This window comes from Agelaius tricolor, unplaced genomic scaffold (genome assembly GCF_023055355.1).
Source record: "Agelaius tricolor isolate 1412-34295 unplaced genomic scaffold, bAgeTri1.0.p SCAF_3, whole genome shotgun sequence".
Taxonomy (NCBI): Eukaryota; Metazoa; Chordata; class Aves; order Passeriformes; family Icteridae; genus Agelaius; species Agelaius tricolor.
This window is the reverse complement of record NW_027269263.1, coordinates 64,100,022-64,126,779: the sequence shown is the minus strand read 5'-3', so window position 1 is coordinate 64,126,779 and position 26,758 is coordinate 64,100,022. Positions and strand designations below refer to the sequence as shown.

The 26,758-nt window shown below is 43.7% G+C and overlaps 1 protein-coding gene and 1 long non-coding RNA gene across 4 annotated transcripts; one reads left to right on the top strand and one right to left on the bottom strand.

Moving 5' to 3' along the window:
* Positions 1–15,707, bottom strand: LOC139588567 (uncharacterized). Of its 2 annotated transcripts, none has more exons than XM_071424120.1 (4): positions 15,536–15,707; positions 13,499–13,599; positions 7,648–7,902; positions 1–2,175 (listed from the first exon to the last, which is right to left on the bottom strand). In XM_071424120.1, the coding sequence occupies exons 1-4, from the start codon at positions 15,705–15,707 to the stop codon at positions 2,152–2,154; spliced, it is 552 nt and encodes a 183-aa protein (XP_071280221.1). In that variant the 3' UTR covers positions 1–2,151. The 2 variants fall into 2 exon arrangements, with proteins under 2 accessions (XP_071280221.1, XP_071280219.1); XM_071424118.1 differs by having other exon boundaries at positions 1–1,774.
* Positions 10,818–21,212, top strand: LOC139588568 (uncharacterized). 2 transcript variants are annotated; one of them, XR_011678742.1, is made up of 5 exons: positions 10,818–11,097; positions 12,766–12,932; positions 15,541–15,862; positions 17,487–17,706; positions 18,292–21,212. It is a non-coding gene; the product is annotated as an uncharacterized lncRNA (long non-coding RNA). The 2 variants fall into 2 exon arrangements; XR_011678741.1 differs by lacking the exon at positions 10,818–11,097 and having other exon boundaries at positions 12,700–12,932.
* Positions 21,213–26,758: the final 5,546 nt, after the last annotated feature.

Here is a 26,758-nt window from a genome sequence, read left to right as displayed (position 1 = left end):
AGTTTCAAAAGACTCTGCAGTATCAGTAGCCATGGTATCCCAGCCATGGTATCCTTTGCTCCAGAAGTGGGTCAGGGGAATTGATTACTCACTTTTATTTGGTACTTGTGAGATCACATCTGGAGCCCTGGGCTCCAAGAGAGTGGTGTCAGCTGGTTGGAGTGAGTCCAGTTTGGTCATTGTCCAAGATGCTGAGGGAGCTGGAGCACATGATGTGCGTGGTGATACTGAGACAGAGAGTTTGTTCATCCTGGAGGAGACACAGCTTCAGGGGAAGTGGGGGAGGATGGGATCTTACAGTTGTGTTCAACAACCCAAAGTGAGAGACAGATGTTCCTCAGGAGCCTACAACAAAAGGACAAAAAGCTACGTGGACAGGACAGGCGCGAGAATTTGCAGGAAGGGCACTTCCAATTAGATACAGGGAAGGAAAAGTTCACCATGAAAGGAGTTAAACTCTGGAATGGGAGTCATGAGAGGAGGTGAGATCCCTGACCTTGGAGACATTCAAAATTCAACTAGGGATGGCCCTGCAGCAACCTGAGCTAACAGGGAAGTCGGCCCAGCCTTGAGCAGCACGTTGAACTAGGACCTCACAAGGTCCTTTCCAGTCAGAATTGCTCTGTGGAGCTGTGATCTTTTATTTAGGTGATTCCTGCCTCGCTAATCCCCAGCAGCACATCACTGCAAACAGCAGCACATCACTGCAGAATACATGTTACTTAATCCACCACTCTTTGATCTTTAGGGCTGGAGACAGTGAGGGGATCACTAGATGAATCCAGCTCTGGAGGGATCTTGTCTCCAGAGATTTATGACAGCTAACTACATTCATCTCTCAGCCTACATGGCATTTTATTTTCTTTTATCTGCCCTCTTCCCCCCTCAAATCCCTGTGCCCAGTGTAGGAATTCTCCTCAGTGTTGTGCAGAATCTGAAATAAAGAATTCAAAGGTGTGTTAGTGCCACCAGGAAAGGCTTTAGAATTAGCTGGCTGCTGAATATCTTATATTCAGAATAATCAGGGAAATAATCACATACAATGCTCATAAATAGATGGATCCTGTGTTCCTAACAAAGGCTAAACTTGCAAAAAAAAAAAAATCAAAGGGTGGTTTGCATCTGAGAACAGCAGGCTTAAAGAGTGGAGAAGGAAAATCTTCTCATGGTATTTCTGTTCAAGTCCAGCCTCAGCACAAGGTGATCACGTTATGTATTTAAAAATTAAAAACTTCCATTTTTCTGAAGGAACATTTTTCACAAGGATTATCTCCAAAGGCTACACAGAAAGAAGTCACAGCAAGGAATAATGTGCCAGACTGGATAGGAGCAGCAGTAAAGGGGCTCCGTGATGCCCAGCACAGCCGAGATCCTGCGATAACGGCCTCTTTATTCCATAAATGTTTTTCCATAACGCTCGTAGCTGAACTACCAGAGCACTTTAAAGTCATGCACCAGGCAATATGACTAACATCTGTCATGTTTTTCCTTTCATCCTCTCCCCAGGGGCAGAAGCTTGAGCAGTTGTGAGGAGGGGAAGTTAATTCGCACACATTGGTGCGCACGCATGTGAGCCACGCACACGTACATGCTGACAAAATCTTCTTCCTTTAATTTGCTTTTTGTCAGCAAGGCAAAGAGCTAGAAGATGTACTTTCCACTGGAAGACGTACTTTCCACAAGCATCAGGGTGGAGATTTGCCACACATTTAAAAGCAGAGATGCAATTCTTTGAAGTTCTGAAATCCCAAGGTAGCACACCCAGAATTGCATCCTACAAGTAAAAGACAAACATTATCTTAAAAAACACAATCATCCCTCCTCCAGAAGTTCCAGCCCAGAATAACCATCTCTGTTCTCAAAACAAAAAAAAAAAAACAAACAAGTTTTGGCTGCAAAAAGCAATGTGAGACGTGGCAAGGCAAGAGATGTTAACGGTGTTCTATTCCAAAGCAAACACTCCATGCTTTTATTACAGTGAAAAACAATAATGGGATACAGAGTGTACATGATGTAAACACCTTTAATGCAATTCTAATTTTATTGTTGCTTCAAGATCACAGATTGTTATGGCAACTAAAGAGGGAAGGGGGGGGGAACCTGATCGCAGCATTAATTTGATATCAGATTCATTTGTTCCACATTTGTGCTTCAGTGCATGCATAATAAACAATCCTGGTTAAAGAAAAATAATATTGTAGTTATAATAATGGAATAATGTAGTATCCACTTAACCCCCAAGTCTGGTTAAAAAATAAAAAATAAAAAAAAAAAAAATAAATCCATTATGAGTATATTACTGTTCCAGCTGCAATCCAACACATATTATAATCAATAACACTCGTAGAGCAGGAAGGCAAATTTTCAGAAATACAGTCTATTAAAGCCCTGAAAACTGCTAAACTGACAGTTACAACAGTGGCTCAATGTCACAGCTGTAAACTCCAGGAAGGAAACAGCAGCAGGAGAAGATCCCACCCCACTCCCTCAAATGGGATGTGGACACTGCTGCCCCAGTGGCTGGGAGGGATCCTGCAATGCTGGCAGCTCCTGGGCACAGCCCTGCCTGGATGGGGAAGGGACTCCCTCATACTTTGTGCACCTGAGCCATGGTGGTTGAGCTGGGATTTGGTTTCTAACCTCAAACTGAGTGTGAGAGAACTCAGTGCAGATGAGCAGCTCCCCAGTGCTGTTGCAGCACATTCCAGGGATGCTACAGACCAGCCCAAAACCTGCATTGGCCATTAAAGCCAGGAACCCAAGCACACAAACCTCTATCAGGGCTTGAAGCAACTTGATCTAATGAAAGGTGTCCCTGACTGTGGCAGGAGGGTTAGAACTCACTGATATTTAAAGTCCCTTCCGACCCAAACCATTCTGTGATTCTACAATCCTTCCTGAGGGTAAAAACTCACTGCAAAACCCTAAAATTTTCCACTAACCAGAGTGCCCATTCTGCCCAGAAGATCAATAAGTGTAAAGTGGAAAAAAGATTGAAGCTACTTAAATGAGGATTCTTAAGGGAACCATATCCATCTCTGATAAAGTGAAAAAAAAATAGGTTGCATCAGAGAAATGGATGATACAAGCTATTGCCCTCCAAGGAATGTGATGTCTGCAGTTTACCCAAACATAATTCTGGAGGCTTTGGGGCATGAAGTGTGGCTTCACTTTGAAAGGGACCCATTATTAATAGTGTCATGGGTTTCTGGGATTACTGTGTCTCAGAGGTTTATTGTATGTTCATTTGCTCTGTTTACTAGCAAAATGTTTCTTCTCCAGATTCTCATCTTCCAGGGCTGTAAGTGCAGCTTAGGATCTGAAAGTCAAGATGAGCTCTTCCAGGGTCATCCATCAAGAGTAATAAAGTGTCTCCTGGAGGTTACACATGGGTAAGCAGGAGCACAGCCTGACAGCAGTGGGATTACACCGTGTGTACTACAATTAGAAATTAATGATCACTCCTTTCAGATAATGCAGAAGAGAGAAAAGGCTCCAGTTCCTGAGTTCTGTTAGTACACTGGGTATGGGGGCAGGAAAAATGGCATGTGCTTCCCCAGAAAACACAGCTCCCAACACACACAAAGCATCCAGGCTCACCAAGGTGGGAGCTTGCCTTTTCTGTGTCCCTCATTTTCAGGGGTAGATTTTCCTTCCAATTCTTTCTTTGAAGAGGTGAAAGTAGTAAGGCACGATGTGGCCTGAGGGTTAGAAAGATGAACACCCTGCTAATGCAGAGTGAATTAAAACATGAAAAATGGTTTCACACAACTGGTTAATAAATGGCAAAATGAGAAATTAGTTTGTTCTGTTCCCAAAATAGAGCCTCATTCAAATATGAGCCTGCAGTGCAGCTTTCAGTAGTATTGTCCTGTGCCTGGGAGCCAGGTGAAACTGTTTTAGTCCAGATGTTCAAAATCTATCTGTATTATTCTTTTAGTGACAAAAAAAAAAAGCAACAGACCCCTTTACAAAGGACTACCAGAGTCAGCAATATTTGCATTTACAAATTATAAATGACCAAACCCAGTTCAACAGAAGCAGTGTCACATAGCTACCAGCCTCTAGTTCAGTGTGATTTAATTATTTCTAGCATTTCTGCTTCCTCTTTTTAAGCTATTTTCTGGGTATTCATATATGACAAAGAAAACCAATATGTCATAAACTAACCACATGTTGTGTTTGCCCTTGTTGGCACTTAGTGTATAAGGTGCAGCAGTAACTTCTTAATCAGCCAGAGCCCCAGACAGATCTTTTTTATCTCCTCTACCAACCTGTCATCAGTCACTCCAAAGCAAGGAGACAAAGACTTTCAAAGTTTTGGGTGATCAGGGCTGACTGACCTGCAGCCTTTGAAAAGCTTCAATCTTTGCAGGACAGGCCACCTCCACCAAGCACAAAACCTGTGCTCAGGCTTACACTCTGCCACAAACATGAACTTCTAAGTTCTGTTTCTGACCTGCCAGTGTAATCTTTAATAACTGACATGTCATGCAGAGTTGTAGGAATTCATTTGCATGGTTGAACCAGCCATGACGGGAAGTGGAAACCTGACAAAACTTCAAGCAGGAAACAGGGTGGAAACAATAGGCTTCCTACAGAGGAGACCAAATTAGATAAGACAATGATCCTTTTGAGGATTGAAGGCCAGGAGTTGCCTTTATTTTTCATAAATAAACATGAAATCGGTGTGCTTATCCAGGTACTTGGAAAATGTTTTTATTTTTTTGCTCGCAGACCATCATCCAGGGCTAGCAAGGACAGGTTATTTGTGCAGGAATTGAAATATTTGTCCTTCATAGTTCATTTCTCATTTGACATTCTTTATTCCTGATTGTTCTGCTTTAAAAGATAGAAGCATCCAGCCATGGAAAAGCAATAATCCCCAGCAAGAGAGGAAGCTGATGACACAGCACAAATGGTGCACTTTGTGCTTGGTGCCTGGCACTCAGCAGCACCACGGGAGCTGAATCCAAGGGGGGGGTTTACTCAAGCCCATTTAGCAGATTCTTCTGAATAGCAAACATGTTTAAATGAGGCTCAGCCCATAAGCAAGAGGCAATAAAATTAAAATTAAAAAAAAAAATTTAAAAAAAAGGCAACAGAAAAATATTGCCCAACTTCTCCCATTGGGATTTTGCAAATATTGACAACTGGGTCATAAATATCGGCCCCAGGGTCTTGAATGGAGAGATTCCAAATATTATCCTTAGTCTTCTTCAGGAACAAGACCCCTCAGATGAGGAATTCTGGTGCTGCCCATAACCTCCTGATTTCTTAGGAACAATCTGAAAATGACTCCTGCAGTAATGTCCTGGTCAAGTAGATAAATAGCAGGCATGACATGTCCCTCTGCCAGGGGCTTGCAGCATGAAGGCTGTCTTTATGGGTGTTATAAAAGGCAACATTTCTGTAGTGCTGTTTCACATTCTCCTATTGCTGATCTTTTTTCCTTACCATCTGTTGCTCTTCTGAAGCTAGAAACCACATCCTGAAGGAGAAGAAAGGATTCTTAGGCAATTTAGGCAAACTCATATTTCTACTCCCATCTCTTCTTTTCAATATGGAAGTGAAACTTCTAAAAGGTCTTTTCCAGACAAAAATGAGCATCAGGAGGGATCTTCTAGGTCCCATCACCATGGTGTTTTAGAGTATTGCTGCCTAGAGCTAAAGTGTGAATTGAGATGTGAATTTGGATTTAGATTTGGTCACTTTTGACCAGAATGGTACTTTTGATGTCTTTTTGATGGTACATTTTGGATGACATTGGCTTGAGTTAAGAGAGCAATCAATCAAATGCAGTGAGCCCTCAGAGGCTGAATCTGCTCTTCTTTTCCATCCATAATGTCCCAGTTAGCAGTAGTTTAAAATAATTACAACTTTCAATTCTGAGGCTGATTTTTACAGTTGAGTTTTTCTTGTTGAAGTTTGTAGTGTTCAGATCATTTTGCTTTTTCATGCACTTTCCTGCTTAAGATCTCTCAGCAACTTACAGTGATTAATGGAAGCTCCAGCACACTCTCACATGACAGAGGAGACACAGGATTACAGCAGTTTCTTCTTCAAGAAATGAAAATTGCACTCTCTAAGCCACTAGAATAAAATAACTGGTGATGAACATTGACTTTAATGGCTACTGGGGATGGCTCATTCCACTACTAAAATCCAGCCACTTGTCAGATGAGAACACATCTGCCACCCAGCCATCTGCAGCCACAGAGAAAAGCAGCTTGGAGATGGCAGTGTCAGGGTCACAGTGCAACAGAAATGGAAACTGACCTTCAACAGAAGCAGCTTCCCTAGCCTGAAAATTATTTTACTTAAAATTTTAAAATAAAATATAAAATAAACATTTTTAAAAGACTGACATCTTTCAGTTAGGAACAGTTCAAAGCAAAATGTTTTCACCAAGTTCAGAATAAATATTGGGAAATGTAATTTGTTTTTAGAGTCTATCCATTTCTGAAAACACTCTTGGACTTGCAGTATTTTCAGTGCAGTGGAAATACTACTTATAACACCAACAACCCAGAGATGAGCCCCAAGACACTCTGCAGATGGATGGGAAGAGATATCCCATGTACCAAAAAACTTGGAGCCCAAAGAGATGAGTCAGGCAAAGACTGGAGAGAGATAGCAAAGACCAACCAGCTAGTCCAGGTCCTACAAATCCCATTCAGATGTGTCTTTTATGGAATCCCACTTTCTGATGTTTTTTTCTTTGCTTTCAGTTGCAAAGGACTCTCAGCTGGTACTTTGGCCAGGCCTGAAGGTTAGGCTTTAATTCCTGATGTTTAATTCTTTTGTATGATTATAATTGGCTCAGGCTTAGAATGAAAATAGAATCACAGAATGGTTTGGGTTGGAAGGGACCTTAAAGATCATCCAGTTCCAAACCCCTGCCACAGGCAGAGACACCTTCCACTAGACCAGGTTGCTTCAAGCCTCATCCAGCCTGGCTCTGAGCACTTCCAGGGATGAGCAAATGATTTCTATTTAATGTGTTTGGCATTCATTCTCTTGCCTAAAGGGTAGCTCAGGTGAGTTTCCTGGCAAATGCAGCCTATTTTCTTTAGAGAAGTAAAAGCCATTATGCAAATCTGGGAGCCTCAGGACTTGTTTCTCCCTCAGCCTTGCAGATAGAGCCAGCTCCACTGAGTGCATGGCTCTGTGGGCTGCCCTGATAGCATCCCATTCATGCCCTGACAAAGCAAAGCCCCACAGCCATGGTTAATGTGACACAGATTAAAGACATCCTTTGCTAGGCAGCTTTCAGCCAGCACAGCAGAGCTCCTGCTGCCTGAAAGCAGTTGGGAAGAAACACCTTTAGTGACCCAGGCAATACCCAGCCATCCCATGCACTCATTGCCCAGGGAAGAGACCTCTTATCTGTGAAAAAGCGCATGGCAGGATCAGTTTAAATATGTTAAGTTCCCTCTGAACACAACCAAACATCACAGCTTGAGCCCTTCAGCCAGGATTTCCTGGATCTTTGAACATCCTGCTCTGGGCTCACAAGGACCTGAGCCAACCCTGAGCCTCTGTGTGTTGCACAAGGGAACCCTCTGGAGAAACAGCACATCACTCTTCAGTGATAAAAGCATCTCCTGCCCTTCCTCTAGCTGTTAATAGATATGCAAAAATTACCTGCTCTGCATAACCAACAAGCAGTAGTTGTCTGGAGGGCATGTCCTCCTCTGTGAACACGAGACCTCGAGCTGCTGGTGGTGGCTGTGGGCTGCCCAGGGTGGCCCCCATCACTGGGAAGGGATGCTCTGCCCTTTCCAGGCTCTCTGCCATGTCACCCAGCAATGAAGCTCTCAGCTGTAGAGTACATGAGTGGGAGACATGCTGGGAAGCATCAATTTTTATCCTCTGATGAAGCCTCACGTACAAAATCTCCTGGAAAAGGGAACTAGTCAGAGGTGGAAGAGACTCCTCGACACAAGGCAAAAATAACATTCCCATCTCCCTCTCCAGCTGAGCCCAAGAAGTTGTGCAGGCACACTGGGGCACCCAGCTTGGCACAGGAATCAGCCCCACAGTGCTGCAAGGGCCATAGACAGCAAGACAGAAGGAACAGGCTGTGGGGCCCCCTGTGAGCCCAAGGTGGTGGGTTCATGCCTGGAAAAAATTCAAATGATTGTTAGAAGAGGTTTGTAGCATTCACATTCTCTGAAAAAAATCCCTTCACCCAGAATTTTTCTCCTGGGAAGTTGAGACGCCTCAGAGAAAAAGGAAAACAATTCTTATCTCATTTGCTTCTCCTGTGTTTTTCTCAAGTGGAATGTGTTTGGAGATTGTTTACCCACAGGTGATTGTTTCATTGGATTCTGCTGTGAGTTGTTTTGACTCTTTGGCCAATCAGGGCCAGGCTGTGTCAAGACTCTTTTCAGAGTCACAAGTTTTCATTATTATCTTTTTCACATTTAGTAAGTATTTTTTCTGCATCCTTTAGTATAGTATAGTATTCTTTAATATAATATAGTATCATAAAGTAATAAATTAGCCTTCTGAGAACATTGAGTCAGATGCATCATTCCTGCCTTCGCTGGGACATTTCCCAGCAAATACAATAGAGGTTTTTCATTATTTGCAGCAGACTTCCCCTCATTGTGGTGTTGCCCATTTCCTTTGTCCTAGAAGAGAGGTGGGTTCAGCAAGGCTGGGAGAGCAGGGAAGAGTGGAGCTAAGGTAAAGTCTAATTATGGATTTAGTTGTCTAAAGCTTTCAAATCAAGTTGGCCTTGAGGTACAAAGACTGGCTCTTAAGGATCTCAGAGGAGAGGCCATCCCAACTGGTGGAGGCCAGGAGATGTTGGTTTGTCCTTGAAGCTGTGTCAGAGTAAAAATGAAAGGCCAAGATGAACAGCTGGGATGGGTCTCAGCACAAACCAGCCTCCCACGCCTGTCAGGAACCAGGGTGACCTTCAGTGCCCGCCCACTCATCCTCAGCCATAGTGGATGTAAGGATGGGACACAATTAGCCCATAAAGACATAAAATGTGACTGTCTGGTGAAAGCTGAGTCAGGATTTGGCAATTCAGGGCTAACCAGGGCCAGTGAAACATCTCAGGAGAAAAGCAGCAGGGGCGGCGGGGGCTGAAAATAACGAATGTGATGACAAGCTGGAGGGTGGGAACTGATGGAGAAGGTGATCTGAAGAACAGACAACCAAACAGACAATCTAAAGACAAGAATCCACTGGGTGAAATAAAGGCAGGAGCAATGGAGCAGTGGAGGCAGCAGGGCGGGCAGTGTGAGACAGTAGCTGACAGGCAGGGCAGGCGGTCAGAGGGAGGCAACACCTGAGCATCAATCTGTCATTCCTCTGGTATTTATTCCCCTCCACTTCCCCTTTGATTAAATAATTGCCTTTTCATCCAAAAACCCCTTTTGTCTCTGCTACCGGCAGCCTCACTGTTTATTACCTAACCCAGCCCTCTCTAAAGTCATCCTTCCCATCACTACCCACTCACAGCATTCAAATGTTCATGCCCCATCTCATCCAAAGCCAGCCCAGTGCTCCTAAAACTCAACATGCTCCCGTGTTTTTCACTGCTGTGACACCACTCATCACATCACCAAGCAGCTGTGCAGATGTGCCCTGAATAAGGCACATTCCTGCAGGTCCCACGTGTTCAGGGAGCCTCAGGCTCTGGGAAAAAGCAACATGCATGACCCTCATAGCTCATCTTGGGTCCAGGGCAATGTGGGTACAGCACCAGAACTTCCTTATCCCCACCTGTTACAACAGAAAACTGCTGGGGGGAAAAAAGAAACAACAAAACCCAAAAGCAATTACCTGTGGTATTTGGGATAACGTATGCCCTGACAGCTGAAAAATGTCACAACCAGCTCTCTATGCATCTGTGACAAAGCAGCTGGCAACTGCTCCAGGTCACAGCCAACCTTTGCTGAACTCAGGCTGGCCCCACAGAAATTAACTCCTCTGGCCCCAAATTCCTGCCCGCACAGTCCCACACCTTTCCCACCACATGGCCATGAGCTTGGAGAAGGGAACAGTTTGCACCCTGAAAAGGACAAAGAAATCACAATTTTGAGTGGAATCCAGTAAAGAGCTTGGAATCAGAAGGGGAGAAAAAAATAAGAAGAAGAAGAAGAAAAAGAGCTCCCCCAAATCTCCCAAGTGTTTAATTTCTCCTTCTCCAAGATTTACTAATTTTCAGCTGTCATACAAAATTTGAAGACTCCAAATAGAAGAAATACCATCAGAATGGTAAAAAAGCTCCCACATAACCTCAAACTACTTTTGAGCAGGGACAGAACTAATTAGGAAATCTTGTTTGTTCTTGGTCAGGACAGTCCTAGAAAGAACATAATTTAGAATTGTTGTTTGCTTTGGCCCTGTCAATGAAAACAGAATCGTTTTCAGTGGGATTCACAACCAGCTTGTAAGTTTCTTGGAGAACAAGAAGGAAAAGATATGCAAAACTTTTCCTTCTGCCACAGCTGGCTCCTCAGCAGAGTAACCAAGGCAAAGGCAGAACACAGGAAGAAAAAAAATGGAATTTAAAAAAAATTTTCAAAATCCCTGTTGGAGTTGTTCTTAATAAAAGATGTCATGGCTCCTTTTCTAAAGTCTGTTCTTGAAAATTCTCTAAACCCAAATTTTCAATCACTGGAAACTACTTATTTTCCATGTACTATTTTCAAAATGCAAAATCGTGGAGAAGAAAAGCACCCAGTTCAGCCATTTCAAGAGGATTTTTTTTGGCAGAACAGAACTCCATGTTTGGGACAGTTGCCACAAGACTCTGTGTTTGGAACATTTAGCTTGTAGCTCCTGGCAGCTCTGGGAGACACAAGGTGCTGCTCAGAACAAGATATTCCCATTTCTCAGCTGTGTGAAGATGCAACACCATGAGCCCCTTCTGTTACTTTGCTCCAGCATCTGGAGAAGGAGAGAGGGAAAAACCTGATTTTGTATAATGATGCACGGGCTCAGCACAAAGGAGGAGCCAGGATATACATCAGGACCAAGGAAGAAATACTCTTTCAACTGACAGTTTTCATTGGATAAGGAATAATTTGAATCCTCAGCAACTGAAAAGTACACTTTTTTTAATCCAAAGAGGTAAAAAAACTCAGCCTTTCTCATTTTTCTCAGTGAAATTTTGCTGGAAAGGAATATAGAAATTCCAGCAAATGTGTTGAAAATGTTCTATGTGACTTTTTGTTTTTTTAATTGTGGGGGGAGGTGTTGAAAGGGAAGTTTAAAAAAATAAACTTACCACCTGTCTTTTCAGCTTGTGGGTGTCAAGCTTACAGAAAAAAACTAACAGCAATGTCAAAATCATAGCCAAATTTAGAGCAAACATCACTTTTCATATGAACCAACCACATTATTATGCAACTTTTAAAAATGACAGATGATAGTTATTGAAAGTAAATGATAATGAGTGTTCAGATGAAGTGTTAGAAAATGCATAGGCAAGCATACAACTTAAGCTTGCAATTTGTATGTGTTGAATGGAGGCTGTAAACTATATATTTTAAGTGAAATGAGAGTGAAATGTTCCCTAGAAGAGCTGAGCCCTACAAGTTAAATTAGCCATTCACATGCTGAGTTCCTAAATAGATGTCAAATTTCATGTGCATGCACATATTATAGATAATTATTTTAAAAAATAACATTTAATTTTATTAAACATTTTATTTTGTTAAATAATATAAATACATCAGTGTGTGTACATAAATATATGCACACACACATATCTATGGATTAATTTTTTTAAGGTATTTATGGGTGAATGTGCACACACACATCTCTATATGTGTTGGTGGAGGCCTGCATCTTGTGCACATATGACTGATCCTATTTTGACATAATGGATTTGTAAAATAGGGTGGCAAAGACCTATAAAAATGAACTCTGCTGCAAGGACAAATTAGCATGTAGTGAGAGCCCTGCAGAGGATATCAAGCAACCAGATATTTCAGCCCACAATGTCCTGCAACAAAGAGATTGCTCCAATTGCCTGCAGTCATAATTTTTAAAGATGAGAAACTAATTAGCAGCATTATCAGCATAACTTTATCAAAAATTCGGTATTTTTCCCAAGTTGGAACATGAAGTGCACAGGGAAAACGTTGACTTTAACAACATAATAAGAGGGCCTCAGTGGGTTCTCATAATAATAATAATATCAATAACAAAAGCAACAATAGTAGATAAGATAGGTTTTATCTTTTTCCACAGTGGTTGGTGGCACATCCCAGGTACCTGTATCAGTCTTTCTTCCTCTGGCCAGGAATATAAAGAAATTAATTCAATCCCATCCCAGTTTACTGAAAATATTTGAAATCTACCTCAGGGTCCATTATAGAGGGATGCAAGGACAGAGAGGACCAATCTTGGTGGAGTCAAAAGAAGAAGTGAGAAGAGGTTCCTGGAGCAAGCTACTCTCAGAGCTGCATGTTGGGGAGAACAAGCTGGGGAATGAACCTACACAAATTAACCTGCAGCTCTGGGCACAGCACAGATGGCCCAGGGCAAGCTGAAAATCAAACCATTGGAGTAGATGCACTTTCAGGCTGAAAAAAAAATCCTGAAAACAAACCAACACAAAAAAAAAAAAAAAAAAAAGGAGTCTTCTCCTGGTTTCAGCTGGGATAGAGTTAATTTTCTTCCTCATAGCTGGTACAGTGCTGTGTTTGGGATTCAGGATGAGGATAATGTTGGTAACACGCTGCCATTTCAGTTGTTGCTAAGAAGAGTTTATCTAAGTCAAAGACTTTTCAGTTTCCCAGGCTCTGCCAGGGAGGAGGTGCTTGCCAGGACAGCTGACCCAGGCTGGCCAAAGGGATATTCCACCCCACAGGACACCATGCTCAGTGCAGAAACAGGGGGAGAGCTGGCCAGGGGCTCTGACTGCTGTGTGGGGACAGCTGGACATCAGCCAGGGAGTGGTGAGCAATTGTGTTCTGCATCACTTTTCTTTTTTCTATTTTATTCCTCTCTCTCTCCCCCCCCTTTCCATTACTATTATTATCATTATTATATTTTGCTTTGTTTCAATTATTAACCTCTTCTTATCACAATCAGTGAGTTTTACTTTTTTTCCAATTCTCCTCCCCATTGGGGCAGGGGGTGGGAGTGAATGAGTAGCTGTGAGGTACTTAGCTGCCAGCTGGGGTTAAACCATGACATTGTCTCCTTTCACTGTGATAAAGATGGAACAACTCCATGATCTATCCATCAACAACCCTTCACTCTCAACCAGGGTCATCAGAGATGTCTGAAGTCCAGGGACAAATAAACTTTCACAGCCAACCACAGATTTTTTTAATCAATATTAATTAATTAATCAAATCAATAAATTATTTTAAAATCAATATTAATTAATTGATCTAATGTCAATATTCAGGCCAGAGAAGTGCAAGCAGTGATAACACACTCAGAAAAACACTGTTTTATGTAGCTTTTGTTTGCTGCCTGGTGTTGTCAACTGTCATGATTTTACTAAGAAACTCACAGTAACTGGTACTTTTCCTGCTGGCCAGCATTCCTGAAACTGTATTTGTACTTCATGTGTAATTGAAAGCTTGAAAATTTCAGTCTTGTGTGTACCTCCACCTAAAAAGAAAGCAAAAGCAGTTTTAGTTTTCTTTTTAATCTTCATTTTCAAGCCATTGTTGGAATTCATGGGGGTGAAGAGTTATTCTGGACCTTGTATCACTGAGCACCCAGTGAGAGAGGTTTCCACTGTGGGTTTTGAGGTTTTACATGAGAAACCCACTCCCAAACTGTGCATACCAGGAGCTGCAGGAGCCAACAGAGGGCAAAATTATCCCTGCTGGCACCTTGAGCAGATGATTGAACCTGAGGCTCCAACAACTGGACTTGGGAAATGTCACAGGAGCCTGAAGAATAATAAAAACATGGAAATATCTCCTGAGGGAATGCATGTCACTCAACACTCCCATCAAGGAAATTGCAGACAAATTTCAACTGACAAACACACACGCCCCCCAGGAGCAGCACCACCCTGGGTGCCAAACCCATCACACTGGGGAGCAGTGATTGCTGCACCCCTCCAAACTGCGGCCTCATCGCTCGGGGGCAGAGCATCCATAGGAGACCAACAAGCCCCAGGCCATGCAAACTGCCACACTTCCTGCAAAAACACCCTTCCTCAAATCCCCAAATCAGAAACAGCCCTCACAGGAAAGGAAAACTCTGTTCTTGCCCTTCCCCTCCCACCCAGATGCCACAAGGAAAGAGGAACGGAGAGAGGAACCAAAGCTTTGCAAGGAACTTTCCCATCCAGAGAGCAGAGGGCAGCAACATTTCTTGAACAGTGCTCTGGACTCCTGGGTGTTGTGTCACCTCTGAATGGAGTGAAATCAGCCCAGGGGAGTTTTGCCAAAGTAATCCCTGAGGTGAGGTCACTGCTCACACAGAACCCCTTTCTCACTTTGGGAATGGTCAGCTCAGCTGAGCCCTCAGCACTGCCCACAAGGGCGGCCATGGATGGGGCAGGGACTTGAGCAAAGCACATGGATTTCTTCAACAACTTCCATGGCTTTTGATTTGTTCTTCTGTCCAAAAACTGAGTCTGGAAACACACCTGGATGCACATCAAGGTAGAGGGAGAGCAGAGTTATAAAAATCACTGGAAATCCATGTAGCATCTGAAATATTTTCTCTGCAGATTTAATCAAAGCATCCTCCCAAGCCCATCCATTTAGAGCATTTTATTTGAAAAACAAATGAGGTGGTGTGACCTCAGCTCTGAGGCACCAGATTTAAATAACACTGTGGGGTTTTGGTGCCTGGGTTCCCAACAGATCTCACAAGGCAAGTCAGCTCCACTGGAAGTTAAGCTTAGGGCATGGGGCTGGCAGGTATGACATGAGACCTAAACAAGACTTTTCTGGACTGACACCTGCATTGGGTCAAACAAATGAAGCCCTGACTGTCTGCTCTGCCCTGACTGTGCTGCTCCCTAGATCAGCTTCATCTCCACTGAAAATAATGGGAGCTAAAGGCTAAAGAGCTAAAGAGCATTTACAGAGAAACTTAATGTAGGTGTCACTTCAGGCTGAAAGCCTCCCTGAGTTCTAGAACTAAAAGGACAACCCACACGTTTTTACCCATCTGCTTTAATGGAGAATTTCCAATTGTCTACCTGCAAAGATAGGAGAGCAGGCACAGGGTGAAGATGGCTGATTGTATGAGCCTTAGGGTGTAGTCCTTTTTACATCCCATCAGCTGGGAAGGCCACTGGCCAACAAACTGACAGGCATCCCAGACAGAGGGAAGCAGCTCATGCTGGTTACCAAACCAGCCCAGCAACTCCTGGAGCTGCCCAGAGACTGTGGCCAAAGCTGGGCCAAACCTGCAGACTTGCTGATCTGGGATGTGACTTTGGTGAGAGCAGAGGTGTCTGTGTTGTGAAGAACAAGCTCTATCATCTGTGTAAATGGTTCACATGGCCAGCAGGGTTTTTGCTAGAGCAGTGTAGAGCCTGGGGGATTTACACTTCACTCTTATCCCTCCCTCTACTCACCACAGAGCTCTGGTCTTGTGAGCAGCAAAGGACCCACCAGCCACCAGCTGGAGAGTTCCAATGCAGCCAGCTCCAGACCCTTCCCACTGGGTGTTGGTTCATCTCTACAAAAGCAGAGATCCCACCATTCCTCCTGACGAGTCCAGTTGCACACCCCATGTATCATGGTCATCTGTGGATGATGCTTGAGAAAACATCAGTGAAAGAGCAGAGGGGCTGAGAGGTGCAATATTGCTGAGCTCAAAAGAACAGCAGCAAGGATTCTCCTGAAACTCACCCAAAATCTTCATCACTCATCACTGGGAAGGCTGGACCAGCTAGAAAGAGGTGAGACACCTTTTTTTTTTAAAGGATAGACATATTTTCAGAGGCTGTGTTGGGACAGCTGGAAAGCCCAAAGAAGCAAGAACTGCTAAGAGGCAATGGCCTTCTGGTACATGGAAAGTGTGCTGGAAAAGGCAAGGGGCAGTCTGTTCTCCAGGTCCAGGGCATATAGGACAATTCATAGGATTAAGTTAAGAAGAGGAAGATTCAGTTTAAACATGAGGGGAAAAACTTTCCAGTGGCTGGGATAATAGAGAACTGGAATAAATTTTTCTGATGTTGAGAGGTTTATGGCCCTATAACTTTTGGGATTTAGAATAATATAGTCTATTTACACTACTTACAGTATCATTGCATTTACATGGTTTTACATATTCTAATAGTGACTTACCAGCAGCTGCCTGCTTCTTTTTGAAGCTGTGCAATATTTATCGAAGTATAGCACATAAAAATGATGCCTAAGTTTGGAAAAAAGTTTTTGCAAGTCCCAAGTGGACAACATTCTGCAAAATTCAGCAAAAAAAATTTGCAACTGCTTTCTGCATTCCCTGTTCCAGCCCAGAGATGCAATGAGTTATGGTAGCTTGGGGAACGTGGGATCTTTCAACAACCTGCTCACCTACTCTGATGTGGTTCTTCACCTTGATAAAACTCTTTTCTCTTACACATAAATATAAGCACACACATATGCATAGAGATTTTTAAAGGTCTTTAAAGTCAATCCCGGCAAGTGGAAACAAAGAATATTATTTGAGATGGGCCTAACAGATTGGATTAAAAAAAAAAAAAATGAAACCGGCAACAAACAGCCCTTCAGTGCCCATGTGCCAACTTTAATCCCCTCGTTAATTAAAAACGGCCGAATTATAACCCCTTTCAAAAATTAGGTTTATAGCAGAAACGCCAACTTGAACAGACCCTTCAGTGCTGCCGCCTCCAGAACACAACCGCGGAACGGCGAAACATATTGGCACCTCCTGGATCTGCCATTGGAATATTCGCTCGCTGCCGTCTCTCCCTGTTAATTGCTGTGTGCAAAGCGGTCCCGGCACAGCCTCTTTATCTGCGAGCCTCAGCAGCGCTGCCGGCGGCCGCTCCCTCCGGGGGCCCGGCTTGGCCGGGGCTGCCGGGCTCCGCTGCCAAGCGCGGCCGGGCCGGGCCCTCACGGCAGCGGCGGCAGCGGCACGCTTGGCTCCCGGGCCGCCCTTGGTTCCCCGGGCCGTCCTTGGCTTCCCGGGCCGATCCTTGGCTTCCCGAGCCGCCCTTGGCTCGCTGCTCTCCCGGCTGGCGAGGGCTGGGCACCAGCTTGCGGCCTCGCTGGGCGGGATGCGATGCTCCCTGCCCGGCTGCAGCAGCTCCTCGCCTCCCTCGTCAGGAGAGGAGCGATCCCGAGCTCCTCACTTCGAGCGTTCCCCTCAGGGTAGCTCACTTCGCAGGCTGCTTTTCGCTTGTGTCCTCTGATGTCCGTTTGTTCTGTGCTTAAATTAAGAGCTTTACGAAGCGAGGTTGCTCTTAATTATGAGTTTCTACAGTAGCTTTTATGGTGCAACAGCACCCTGATATCAGCTGTTCAAACCTGTCAGCTGAAGGGGAAATGCAGCCCGTAAAATGGCTCCTGCCTTTGCAGATGGATTCCCTGTATGAATCCAGGACCAGGGGCCAGATCTCCACTGGAGCCGTGCCAGTCCACACCAGCTGTCAGCACAGCCACCGAGGATCAGATAATTCTGTGCCACCCCGTCTCTTCATCACAACTGTCAGCTCAGGCCCCACCACAGAATATTTATTAGTGGTGACAATGGGAAAGAATAGAAATATCAACTCTAAGGTTGACTTTTGCAAAGTCAGTAAGTAAAAAAATATACCGTTTTGTCCTCATAAAGGGATCAAACTTGTTGGAAAAGATAGAGGGGGGAAAAACAAATCCTTAGGGCTTAGGGGGTAGGTTTGCTTTTTGTTTAATGAAGGATTGGCAAAGGACTTACACTGCATGAAACCAGACATTGCTCTCAAATTCAGATGCTGAGAAATGAAGCAGTCAGTGAAAGCACTGAAGCACTGGTGTATCCATGGGTCTGACCATGCAAAAGTTACAAACAACTAAGTGCTAAGGGTTGCTGTGTACTGAGAGACACTCTGAAGTCTTTGCATTTACATACCAGCTGTCATCAAGGCTTAACCAAAGTGTTTCCAATTTCTTTTTATTATATTTTATGTTGTGTTTATGTGTTGGAAATCAAGGCACAGAGCCTGCAAGTCAGAGTGAGAAAAAGGACAAAGACAAATTAAGTGAGGTGCCAGTGGAATTCAGGTGCTTAAATGCACAGAAAGCAATATTTAAACTCTCTGCTGCTGTCTAAACTTAGAGATATCTAAATGCCTACCATGCAATTCTTCACTAATCAAAAGTATCTTTATTTTCTCCTCTACAGTAAGTTGAATAATTTGCAATCCACACTGATGGCCCTCAGTCCAAGCTCCTCCATCCCACAGCCAAGCCTTGCCATGATCCAGTATGGAAACAGGGAAGGACAAAGGAAGGAATGACGAGGAGGAAATGATGCATCTGATTCCATCTTATCAGAAGGCTAATTAATTACTTTATTATACTATATTATTCTATACTATATTACACTATATTACATTACATCTAAACTGAATCTGCCAAGCACTCAACTCTGCACACACCTGCACAGAATCTCGTGACTGTGAGCTGACAGTCCTGACACACACAGACACACACCTGGCCCTGATGGGCCAAGGAAACAAAACACCATCACTCTGAGTAAGCAATCTCCATATTGCATTCAACTTTTGCACAAACACAGGCACAGCAAATGATAAGAATTGTTTTTCCTTTCTCTGAGGTTCAGAGAATGTGAAACCCGGAAATATTCTTGGGAAGAATTGTGCCTTGCTCTTCTCTGTGAAGAGAAATGTGGCAACAATCCAGCACCTCCCCTTCCCACTAAACTGGGGCCAGTTCCAGGGCAAAAGAGCAAAACTCCCTGTGCCCCTGGCTGTGGACTGTGGCTGGTTGGAGGAGCTTCCCAGAGAGCCCATGTTTGGGACTAACCAGAAATTAAGATTAATCTGCACAGTCTGTTTTTGGCAACCGATTTATGGCATCACCTGGATCGTGGCTGAGTCTGACTCCAGCTTTCATTTGGAGCCCCTAAACCCCAGCCAGAAATGGAGGAGTGGAGATCTTTGGGTTTCCTGCTGGGGACACACATTTGCAGGTGTCCCACAGGGACTCCAGCCCTGATCACTCTGCCTGCAGCTGTGATGGCACTCGGTGTGGGGGGCTCCTGTCACTTGACTTCACATCCAGGCTGCTAATAAGAACTCCCTGGACTAGGAAGACATCACAGAGAACAAAACCATCTCCTGCTGAACTGATTATATTTACTGTAAAACACAGAAGCAAATGAAATCTCTGATTGAGAGAGAAGGTGAAAGCTTTTAATCCCTCTCTATGGCGCTTGCCAGATTGACAAGTCTGGAAATACAAATGGAAGAGTAATTATACAAGACTCACGTCGCTGCTCAGATTTATTTTTCCAAATGTAAGAAAGAGAAAGAGACAGAAAAGGCCTGGCTTGTTATACTGGTTTCCATAGCTGTTAGTGCAAATTGATTAGAAATCAAAGCTCAAGATGTTCCAAACTACTCAAAAAAAAAAAAAAAACAAAAACTTCTCCTCTGAGCTGTGGCACAATCAAAATGTTACGGATGACACAAGACAAAGGGGGGGGAAAAATAGGAAAGCAGCCATTTGGGGCAAAGTCATGTTTTCATTTTTACAAATCTAGAGCTCTTTGTGGAAGAAGGGGGAAATGTCTGTGCTACCTGGACCAAACAATTTTAATGTGAGTAAACTCTAAAAATATCCATTAAATCTTTGAATTCAGTTGCTAAATGAAAGTGATAGAGAGGACTAAACAGTGAAGTGTCTGTAGAGTTATAGTTACTAAATTCTGGGAAAAGATGCATCAGGGCTTTGGGTCAGGGTTGAACTCAGAGCAAATACATTTCTTCGAGGGCCCTTGAGGACACTGTACTTTATAATTGAACTTGTACTTCCAATTTCAGACCTGAGCATTCATCACAAAAGGCATTTTTAAAAAAATACAGCATAGACAGTATTCATCTTGCCTAATTCAAAACATCCATGCTGGAGACATCTGTGCCTCACTGAGCCTCCCATCCTTTGTAGCCATGAAGGGAAACAGGCACTTTTACAGCGTGCTCAGCTGACTTATTTTAGATATCAGCTTTAGGGCAAGATGAATCATGCCTTGAATGTGCCAATTTCCCCGTGGTGCCAAAGCAAGACTAGACAACCAGTTTGTTTGCTCAGATGAATCCCACGTGGCTGAGGCTGATAGATTTGTGCTATGGTCTGGCTGAATGTGGGCTGCCTGTGCTTCCAAGCCTTACATCATCCCATGGAGAGTCCTGTGCCTCAGTGGATCCTTAGAGGTGAGTTGGAAAACAGCAGCTGCCTCCAGATATCATCAGTTCTGACAATTGCCATGGTCTGCTAATGAGGCTGGATGGCTTCCCTGGAGAAACAAATCACCTTAAACGTTTAAGTTGTCCCCAGAGATTTTATAAAAAAGTTTGAATCAAGCAATGATAGATTCAGACTAATTTCAGCAATGTTGGTATGGACCTGTAATGGGAATAATTTGTGTGCTCAGTTTTTGGGTTTTAGTGGATATATATATGAATGCTCCAGATAGCAGTATCAGGACAACAATTTACATTCTAGTCTTTCCTCCTTTGGTGAGGAGCTTTATAGGTAAAGATTCACACTGCACAAGGACATTGAATATTGAACAGGAGCTTTCCTTCCAATTTTTGTTTCCAGAAGGGCTTAAGAAAGATAACCAGAGTTTATGCATCTGATTAAAAAGCCAACACTCCAAACTCTGGGCATGTAGGTTTCTGGCATTATTTCTGTTATGGTCATAATCAGCTGCTTGCCCATTCCAGCTGCTAAAGCACACTAGACAAGACTTGAATTCCAAATATTATTCTCATCACCATGGTATCCTGTGCACAGATCCCCAAAGGTAATTAAAGAAGTTTGAGACTCTGACTCCAAAGGCCAAGTCCATAAATAATTTCAGCTCTTGCAATTAGGTGACATAGTGTTTTGTTTTGAGACTTTTGTACTGCAGGGAGTGAATCCAGAAGCTGCCTTGCCTCCAGCTGACAAGGAGAGATCAGGGCATCCCACAAAAAAACCACTCCCAGAGCAGAAAGCCAGGTCAGTGCAAGCTCACAGAGGATGCTGCACACAGGGACACATCTGCCTGCTCACCTCTCCTGGAGGCTCCTCACCCAGGCTTGCAGGGAAGCAGCTCCATCTCCTCAGGGTCTTTGGGCAGTATCCTCCTTTCCTCCTGGGTATCAGTGTTAAAACCTATGCTAAACACAAACACAATTGGCACACAAACAGCAGAGGAAGACTTTTTGGTCCCTCCCCCCTTCACCTGCCAAATTCACAGCAAGAGCTCTAACTGTGAGGTGACAAAGCAGAGACCCTTTGCTATGTTGACTGTTTGGCCCAGGATTCTCATGAACATCCCAAATCCCACATTATTTTCTAGACAGCAGCACAAGCAAAACCAAGTTACTTTTCTGGGAGAGGGCAGTTCTGAAACTTTATCTTTAATGCTCTCTCCCACAAAAAACAAAAATAACCAGGATTCAGAGTGTATCTTTTCCTGCTTTCACCTAACATAGAAAGTACAACTTTTGAGGCTGAGCAGCAGCAAACATGTAAATATAAAGGACTCATAAAGTGCAAAGAGAGACATAATCCAAGTAAGACCCTCCAGAACTGGGTGGTGGTTGGAGACAGGTATTATGTGTGGTTATATTATATTTTACTTGTATCATGTGTATATTTTGCTTTAACTGCCAGGTCCCTTCTGGACACCACCCTTTCTAACCTGCATGCAAATATTTTCTTTTGGGAGTAGGGAGAGGAGAGAAATTCATAGAGCTATTAAAAGGGATTAAAAGAAGAAAGAGCAGGGGTTTGTTTTAAGATAGGAATGGAAAGTCCTGAGAGGACCAGTCCCTAGGACAGGTCCCACCTCCTTCATAAGGGATAAAGGACTGGCTTTGCCTGAGGAGCAGCAGTGTTAGTGCTGGATCTTCATCCTGCAAAAAATAGCAATTAATGGGTTTTAATATGCAATTTTATACACTTCTAAAGAGGGTTCAGGAAGCACAGGATCAGTATTATTCAGCTGCATGTTTACTCCATTTTAGATCCTGCAGCTCCAGGTTTTTTCTTTCTGTCTGTTTTGTCCTTCTCTTCCTTTCCTTCTTCTTCAAGGATGAATTGCTGGTAATCCATCTCATGTGTGTTGTCAGTCCTAAACACTGTCAATTAAGTGTCTTCTGAGAAAAATTTGGTCAGGCTGCCTTCTCAGTAATGAACATCTTTTTTGAAATTACAACTCTAAATTATACTATTTGCCATAATGTAAAAGCTATGAAGGAAAAGAGAATAAAGCCCTTGGGAAGAGACATGTACTTTTCCCTCAAGTTCTCTTCCATCCTTGCCATCTTCCATCAGTCTGACAAAAAGCTTTTTGTGAGAGCCTCTTGAAATGAGGAATCTAATATTCAATCACAAAAAGATTAGCCTTTGACTGCACTTCACTCCATGCTACACTAATACAATCAGCTCAGGAAATGTTATCCAGGAAGAGGTTAGGGGAGAGGATGGAAGACCAGGTGGTGCTGGAGACCTAAATTATAAAGATTTATTTTTCATGAAGCATGACTTTTATTTGCTTCTAACTTTGGGAAGTAGCAGTGCTGGAGATGAAACACACAGCAGGAGATGTTCAGTCACGTGTGCAAGGGCAGGTGTGCTGCTGAGTCACTGCTGAGCTTGGGCTGACCTGTGCAAAGGAATAGGAAAACTGGGATTAACTGGAGAAGTTCATTCAGAGCTAGAGCAGCCTGCACACACCATGCCCAAAGTGTCACTGATGGCAGGAGGAGCCACAGAGTGTGGGCACTCAAATGTGGGAGTGCAATCCACAGAACATTTATCACCTGAGGCTCCTGAAGGGCCATAAACACATAATTTTTGCCACTGTAATTACCCAGCTATCTGGAGTTTTGCTGCTGCAACTCAGAAATGTTGTCATCTCAGCAGGACTGTGCAGGTTTGCATCTATGTCATGTACATGCCTGTTGGGATCTGCAAATTAGATCTTTCTGTGCTTGAGTTCCCTGAGCAGTCTCAGCTTTTCCTTGGGTATGAAGCACAGGGGAGGATGCTTTGCACAGATTTTTCTCTCATGACCCAGGAGCTCAGACACCTCTTTCAGAGCAGGAGATGGGACACATCACCTCCCCTCCCAAAACTGCTGCAGCACAGGAGGAAGTCTAAAGCTGGACAGAGAGAGAGATTGAATGATTGTACAGCCCTGATAAAAGCTCAGACCCTGCACAAAGGCTTGGGATCTCCAGTCTCTGTGCAGGCACCACATCTGCATTTTGCATTATTTTCAGTAAGTCACGTACCAGTTCTGCACTTTTGCTGTCTCAGCAGCAGCGGAGATGTCTGATCTCCCACAGCACAAGCCACCCTCACAGGATAAATGCACTACATTTCTGTGGCACACACTGTCAGATGCTCTCTCAGTGCTAGGATAAAGCAGAGTTCATGGAAAACAGAACTGATGACAAGTATCATTACATCTCCAAGCAAGTTTTTTTTCCCCCTGAGATGTCCTTCCTGAAGCCACAGAGAAGGACATTCAATAAATACACGTGTCACCATGACTTACATCAGTAATCTAGCAGACAAGACTGGGGGATTGACATGATGGCCACAGGGGCTGAATTTAGGTCACCTAGGAAATGAATTAAAAGCTTCTCCTTATCTCAGTGCCTCATCTCCTCCTCACTCACACCCTTGTCAGGCACAAAGATGATGAAAACTAACCCACTGATTGCCAAGTGACTTCTAAACACCACAGCTCCTTAATCAGGGTGCCAGACCACATTAAACTGATACAGCCACAACAGCAAAGCTCCAGACTGTGTTTGTCCACATGTAGTTACAGCTACAGATCTCAGTGATCAAGATTTGTGTGTGAGCTTATCTTAAAAAAAAAAAAAAAACAAAACAAACCAACCAAACAACAAAAAACAAACAAAAAAACCCCCAAAATAAAACCTCACAAAACAACAACAAAAACACACAGAAAACAACAAACAAATTAACAAAAATCAATGAACATTAAAACCAAACAAAAACTCTAACAACTAAAAAAAGAAGAATCCACACATGCAAGATTTGGACATAGGCTTGCAGTAGATCAAATGTCTGGTGACACCTTTGCTCCTTATTTCACCTCCACTTTTGCAGAGTGAGCTGTGCAGCAGAGATGGCTTTGGGCTGAACCACAGACTGCAAGCACAGAGTACCACCTAGAAGGGCCAGTCAAGCCCTCTGCTATGAAAACAGCTCCCTTGTTCCCATTTTAAAGTGATTTATGGTTTTATAAAGCACACTGAATGCCCTCAGTGCCCCGATTTGCATGCACTCATTACTGATGTCCAAACAAACCTGCAGCCAACACAAAGGCACATCCTCACCTGAAATCAAAGCATGCTTGAGGCTTCTTGAGGTTGAAGAACAGCAGATGAAGGTGTTTTCTGGGTGTCTGAGAAGTATTTTTGCTGGACAAGGTGGATAAAACCTGAGCCTGGCAGCTAAAGGAGCCCAAATCCTTCATCACTCAACTCTCAGGTGTGGAAAGGACCCTAATGGGATGGGCTTGGGGGTGCAGTGCTAACAAGAAACGTCTGGAGTTTTAATCAGGAACATTTCATGTCTTTGGTTCTGCTTGGGTTCCTAGGAACTGACCCTGTACACTCAATATGTAAATTCATACTGTGCCAACAATCTCCTGGGCTTTCTCTCCTCAGTCAGCTTTGCAAAATTCCAAAGTTTTTGGCTAATGATTCTGATGAAAACCAGGAGCAACATGCTTTGCTGCTGCCTCAGAAACAAAGTGTGATCCCTGTGTGAAACCTCCTGCTCTTCTCAGGGCTGGTGGGGGCCCAGCAGCCCATCTCTGGGGGCTGGCCAGCTCAAACCAATGAAGCTTGGCAGAGATTAAACAGAGGTTAAAATTACAATCATTTGTATTCACCCGAATGTATTAGGATGAGATTAAATGAGAGGAAAGGGGACTTTCCTTTTTAGGATTATCTCTTGTATTTTGGGGGTTTTGTCCTTGAAGAGCTCTTTGAAATGTTGCCAAAAGAGGCAGCAGTGTGTAGGTGTGTAGCCAGAGTATAAAGCAGCATCCTGTGGGGAGACAGGAGGGTGGCATGTCCTGCCCAAAGCCATCTGCCTGCAAAGGGAGAGGCTGCACCAGAGAAGCCAGTGGGCAGTGAAGAGTTTGTGTGAGTGGGGGGAGGCAGGAGCAGGTGCTGGACAGCCACAGATGCCAGGAAGGGCAGTGGGCTGAAGTCAGGCCCAAGGAAGAAGAGGCTCCTGGGGATAGAAGTCAGGTCAGGGTGGTCAGGACAGGCATGCAGATGACACCCAAACAGATGATCTCTCCCCATTCAGAGAGACATTTTAAAGTCTATTAGACCATGGATTAAGACAACCAATTTAGCCATGCCTCATGTTGTACTTCAGCCTGTTCCATAATCACCACAAGACAGAATTTGGCTTTAATCATTTCTCATCCCAGGGACAAAGCCTGTTTTCACCCAGTGTGCCAAGACATTCTATGAGATTAAAATTATGTCTCTTGCAAGATTGTCCAGATCCTGCCTTCAAGGGTCTCTTTCTAATTGTTTTCAGAGGCTGCCAGCCTTGCAGGGCGTAGCGCTAACTTCAGAAGATGTGGGGTGGAAAAGCCTTTTTAAAATGGTTTTTTAAATCAGAGGAAGAGAGGAGGCTCTTTAATTCCATACAGAAGATTTCTCCTTCCTGCCAAGCAGCAGTGGGAGCACAGGCCTTGGAGTTCACGGTTGGAGAGTGCAATCATTGGACATGCAAGCACTGCCAGGAGGCAAAAGGAGGGGAGGCCAACCTAGGCTGAGACTCTGTGACTGACCTTCCAGGAGAAAATCCCAGTTTGCAGAGCTCTTCTTCAAGGACCTGGCTCCACAGACCTGCTTTCACCTGGGCAATCAGAAAACAATAACAGAAGTATCAAGGTCAAAAAGTTTGGACTTGAGATTATAAGGTTGGGAAAGAAAAAAGGGGCTATAGCCACCCAACAATAACCCAAAAAGCCCTCATTGGGAATGGCATTTGGATTTTGGAAGAATGTGTAAAACTTAGGTTTTTTATTTTCAGTCTCACTGTTTAATTAGAACACTTAAAAATGCAGAGGAGGAAAATGACAACAACAGCAACAAGCCCAAACACACCCTGCCCTGGGACAAGTCTGTTGCCTGGCATTGAAAAAAGCCCCCAAGTGACAGAATGTACTGTGGTAATTCATGTCTGTGACATTACAGTGATTGGCTTTAATTCACTCACCATAAATACTGTGAGTCAAACAAAGCACTCTGAGGAGACAGACAGACAGAAAGGAATATTCAAGGCTCTTGATTATTTATCAGTTGGCTGAAACATTCAGAGACCAAGGAGACCATTACATATCCTACCCAATGAATCACCTCACAGCAAAGGATTTTACATTCATATTAAAGTTTCCTCTAAGGGCTGGAGGGAAAGGATGTGCAAACAGCTTGACTTCACCAAGGCAGCATTAAGATGGCAAAAAGTGGCCCAAAGTTGTTGAAGCCACAAATAAGCTGCTGATTTCAGATAAGGCCTGTGTGACACTGAGAGGTTTCAGCAATGTGGACAGTGAACTTGGA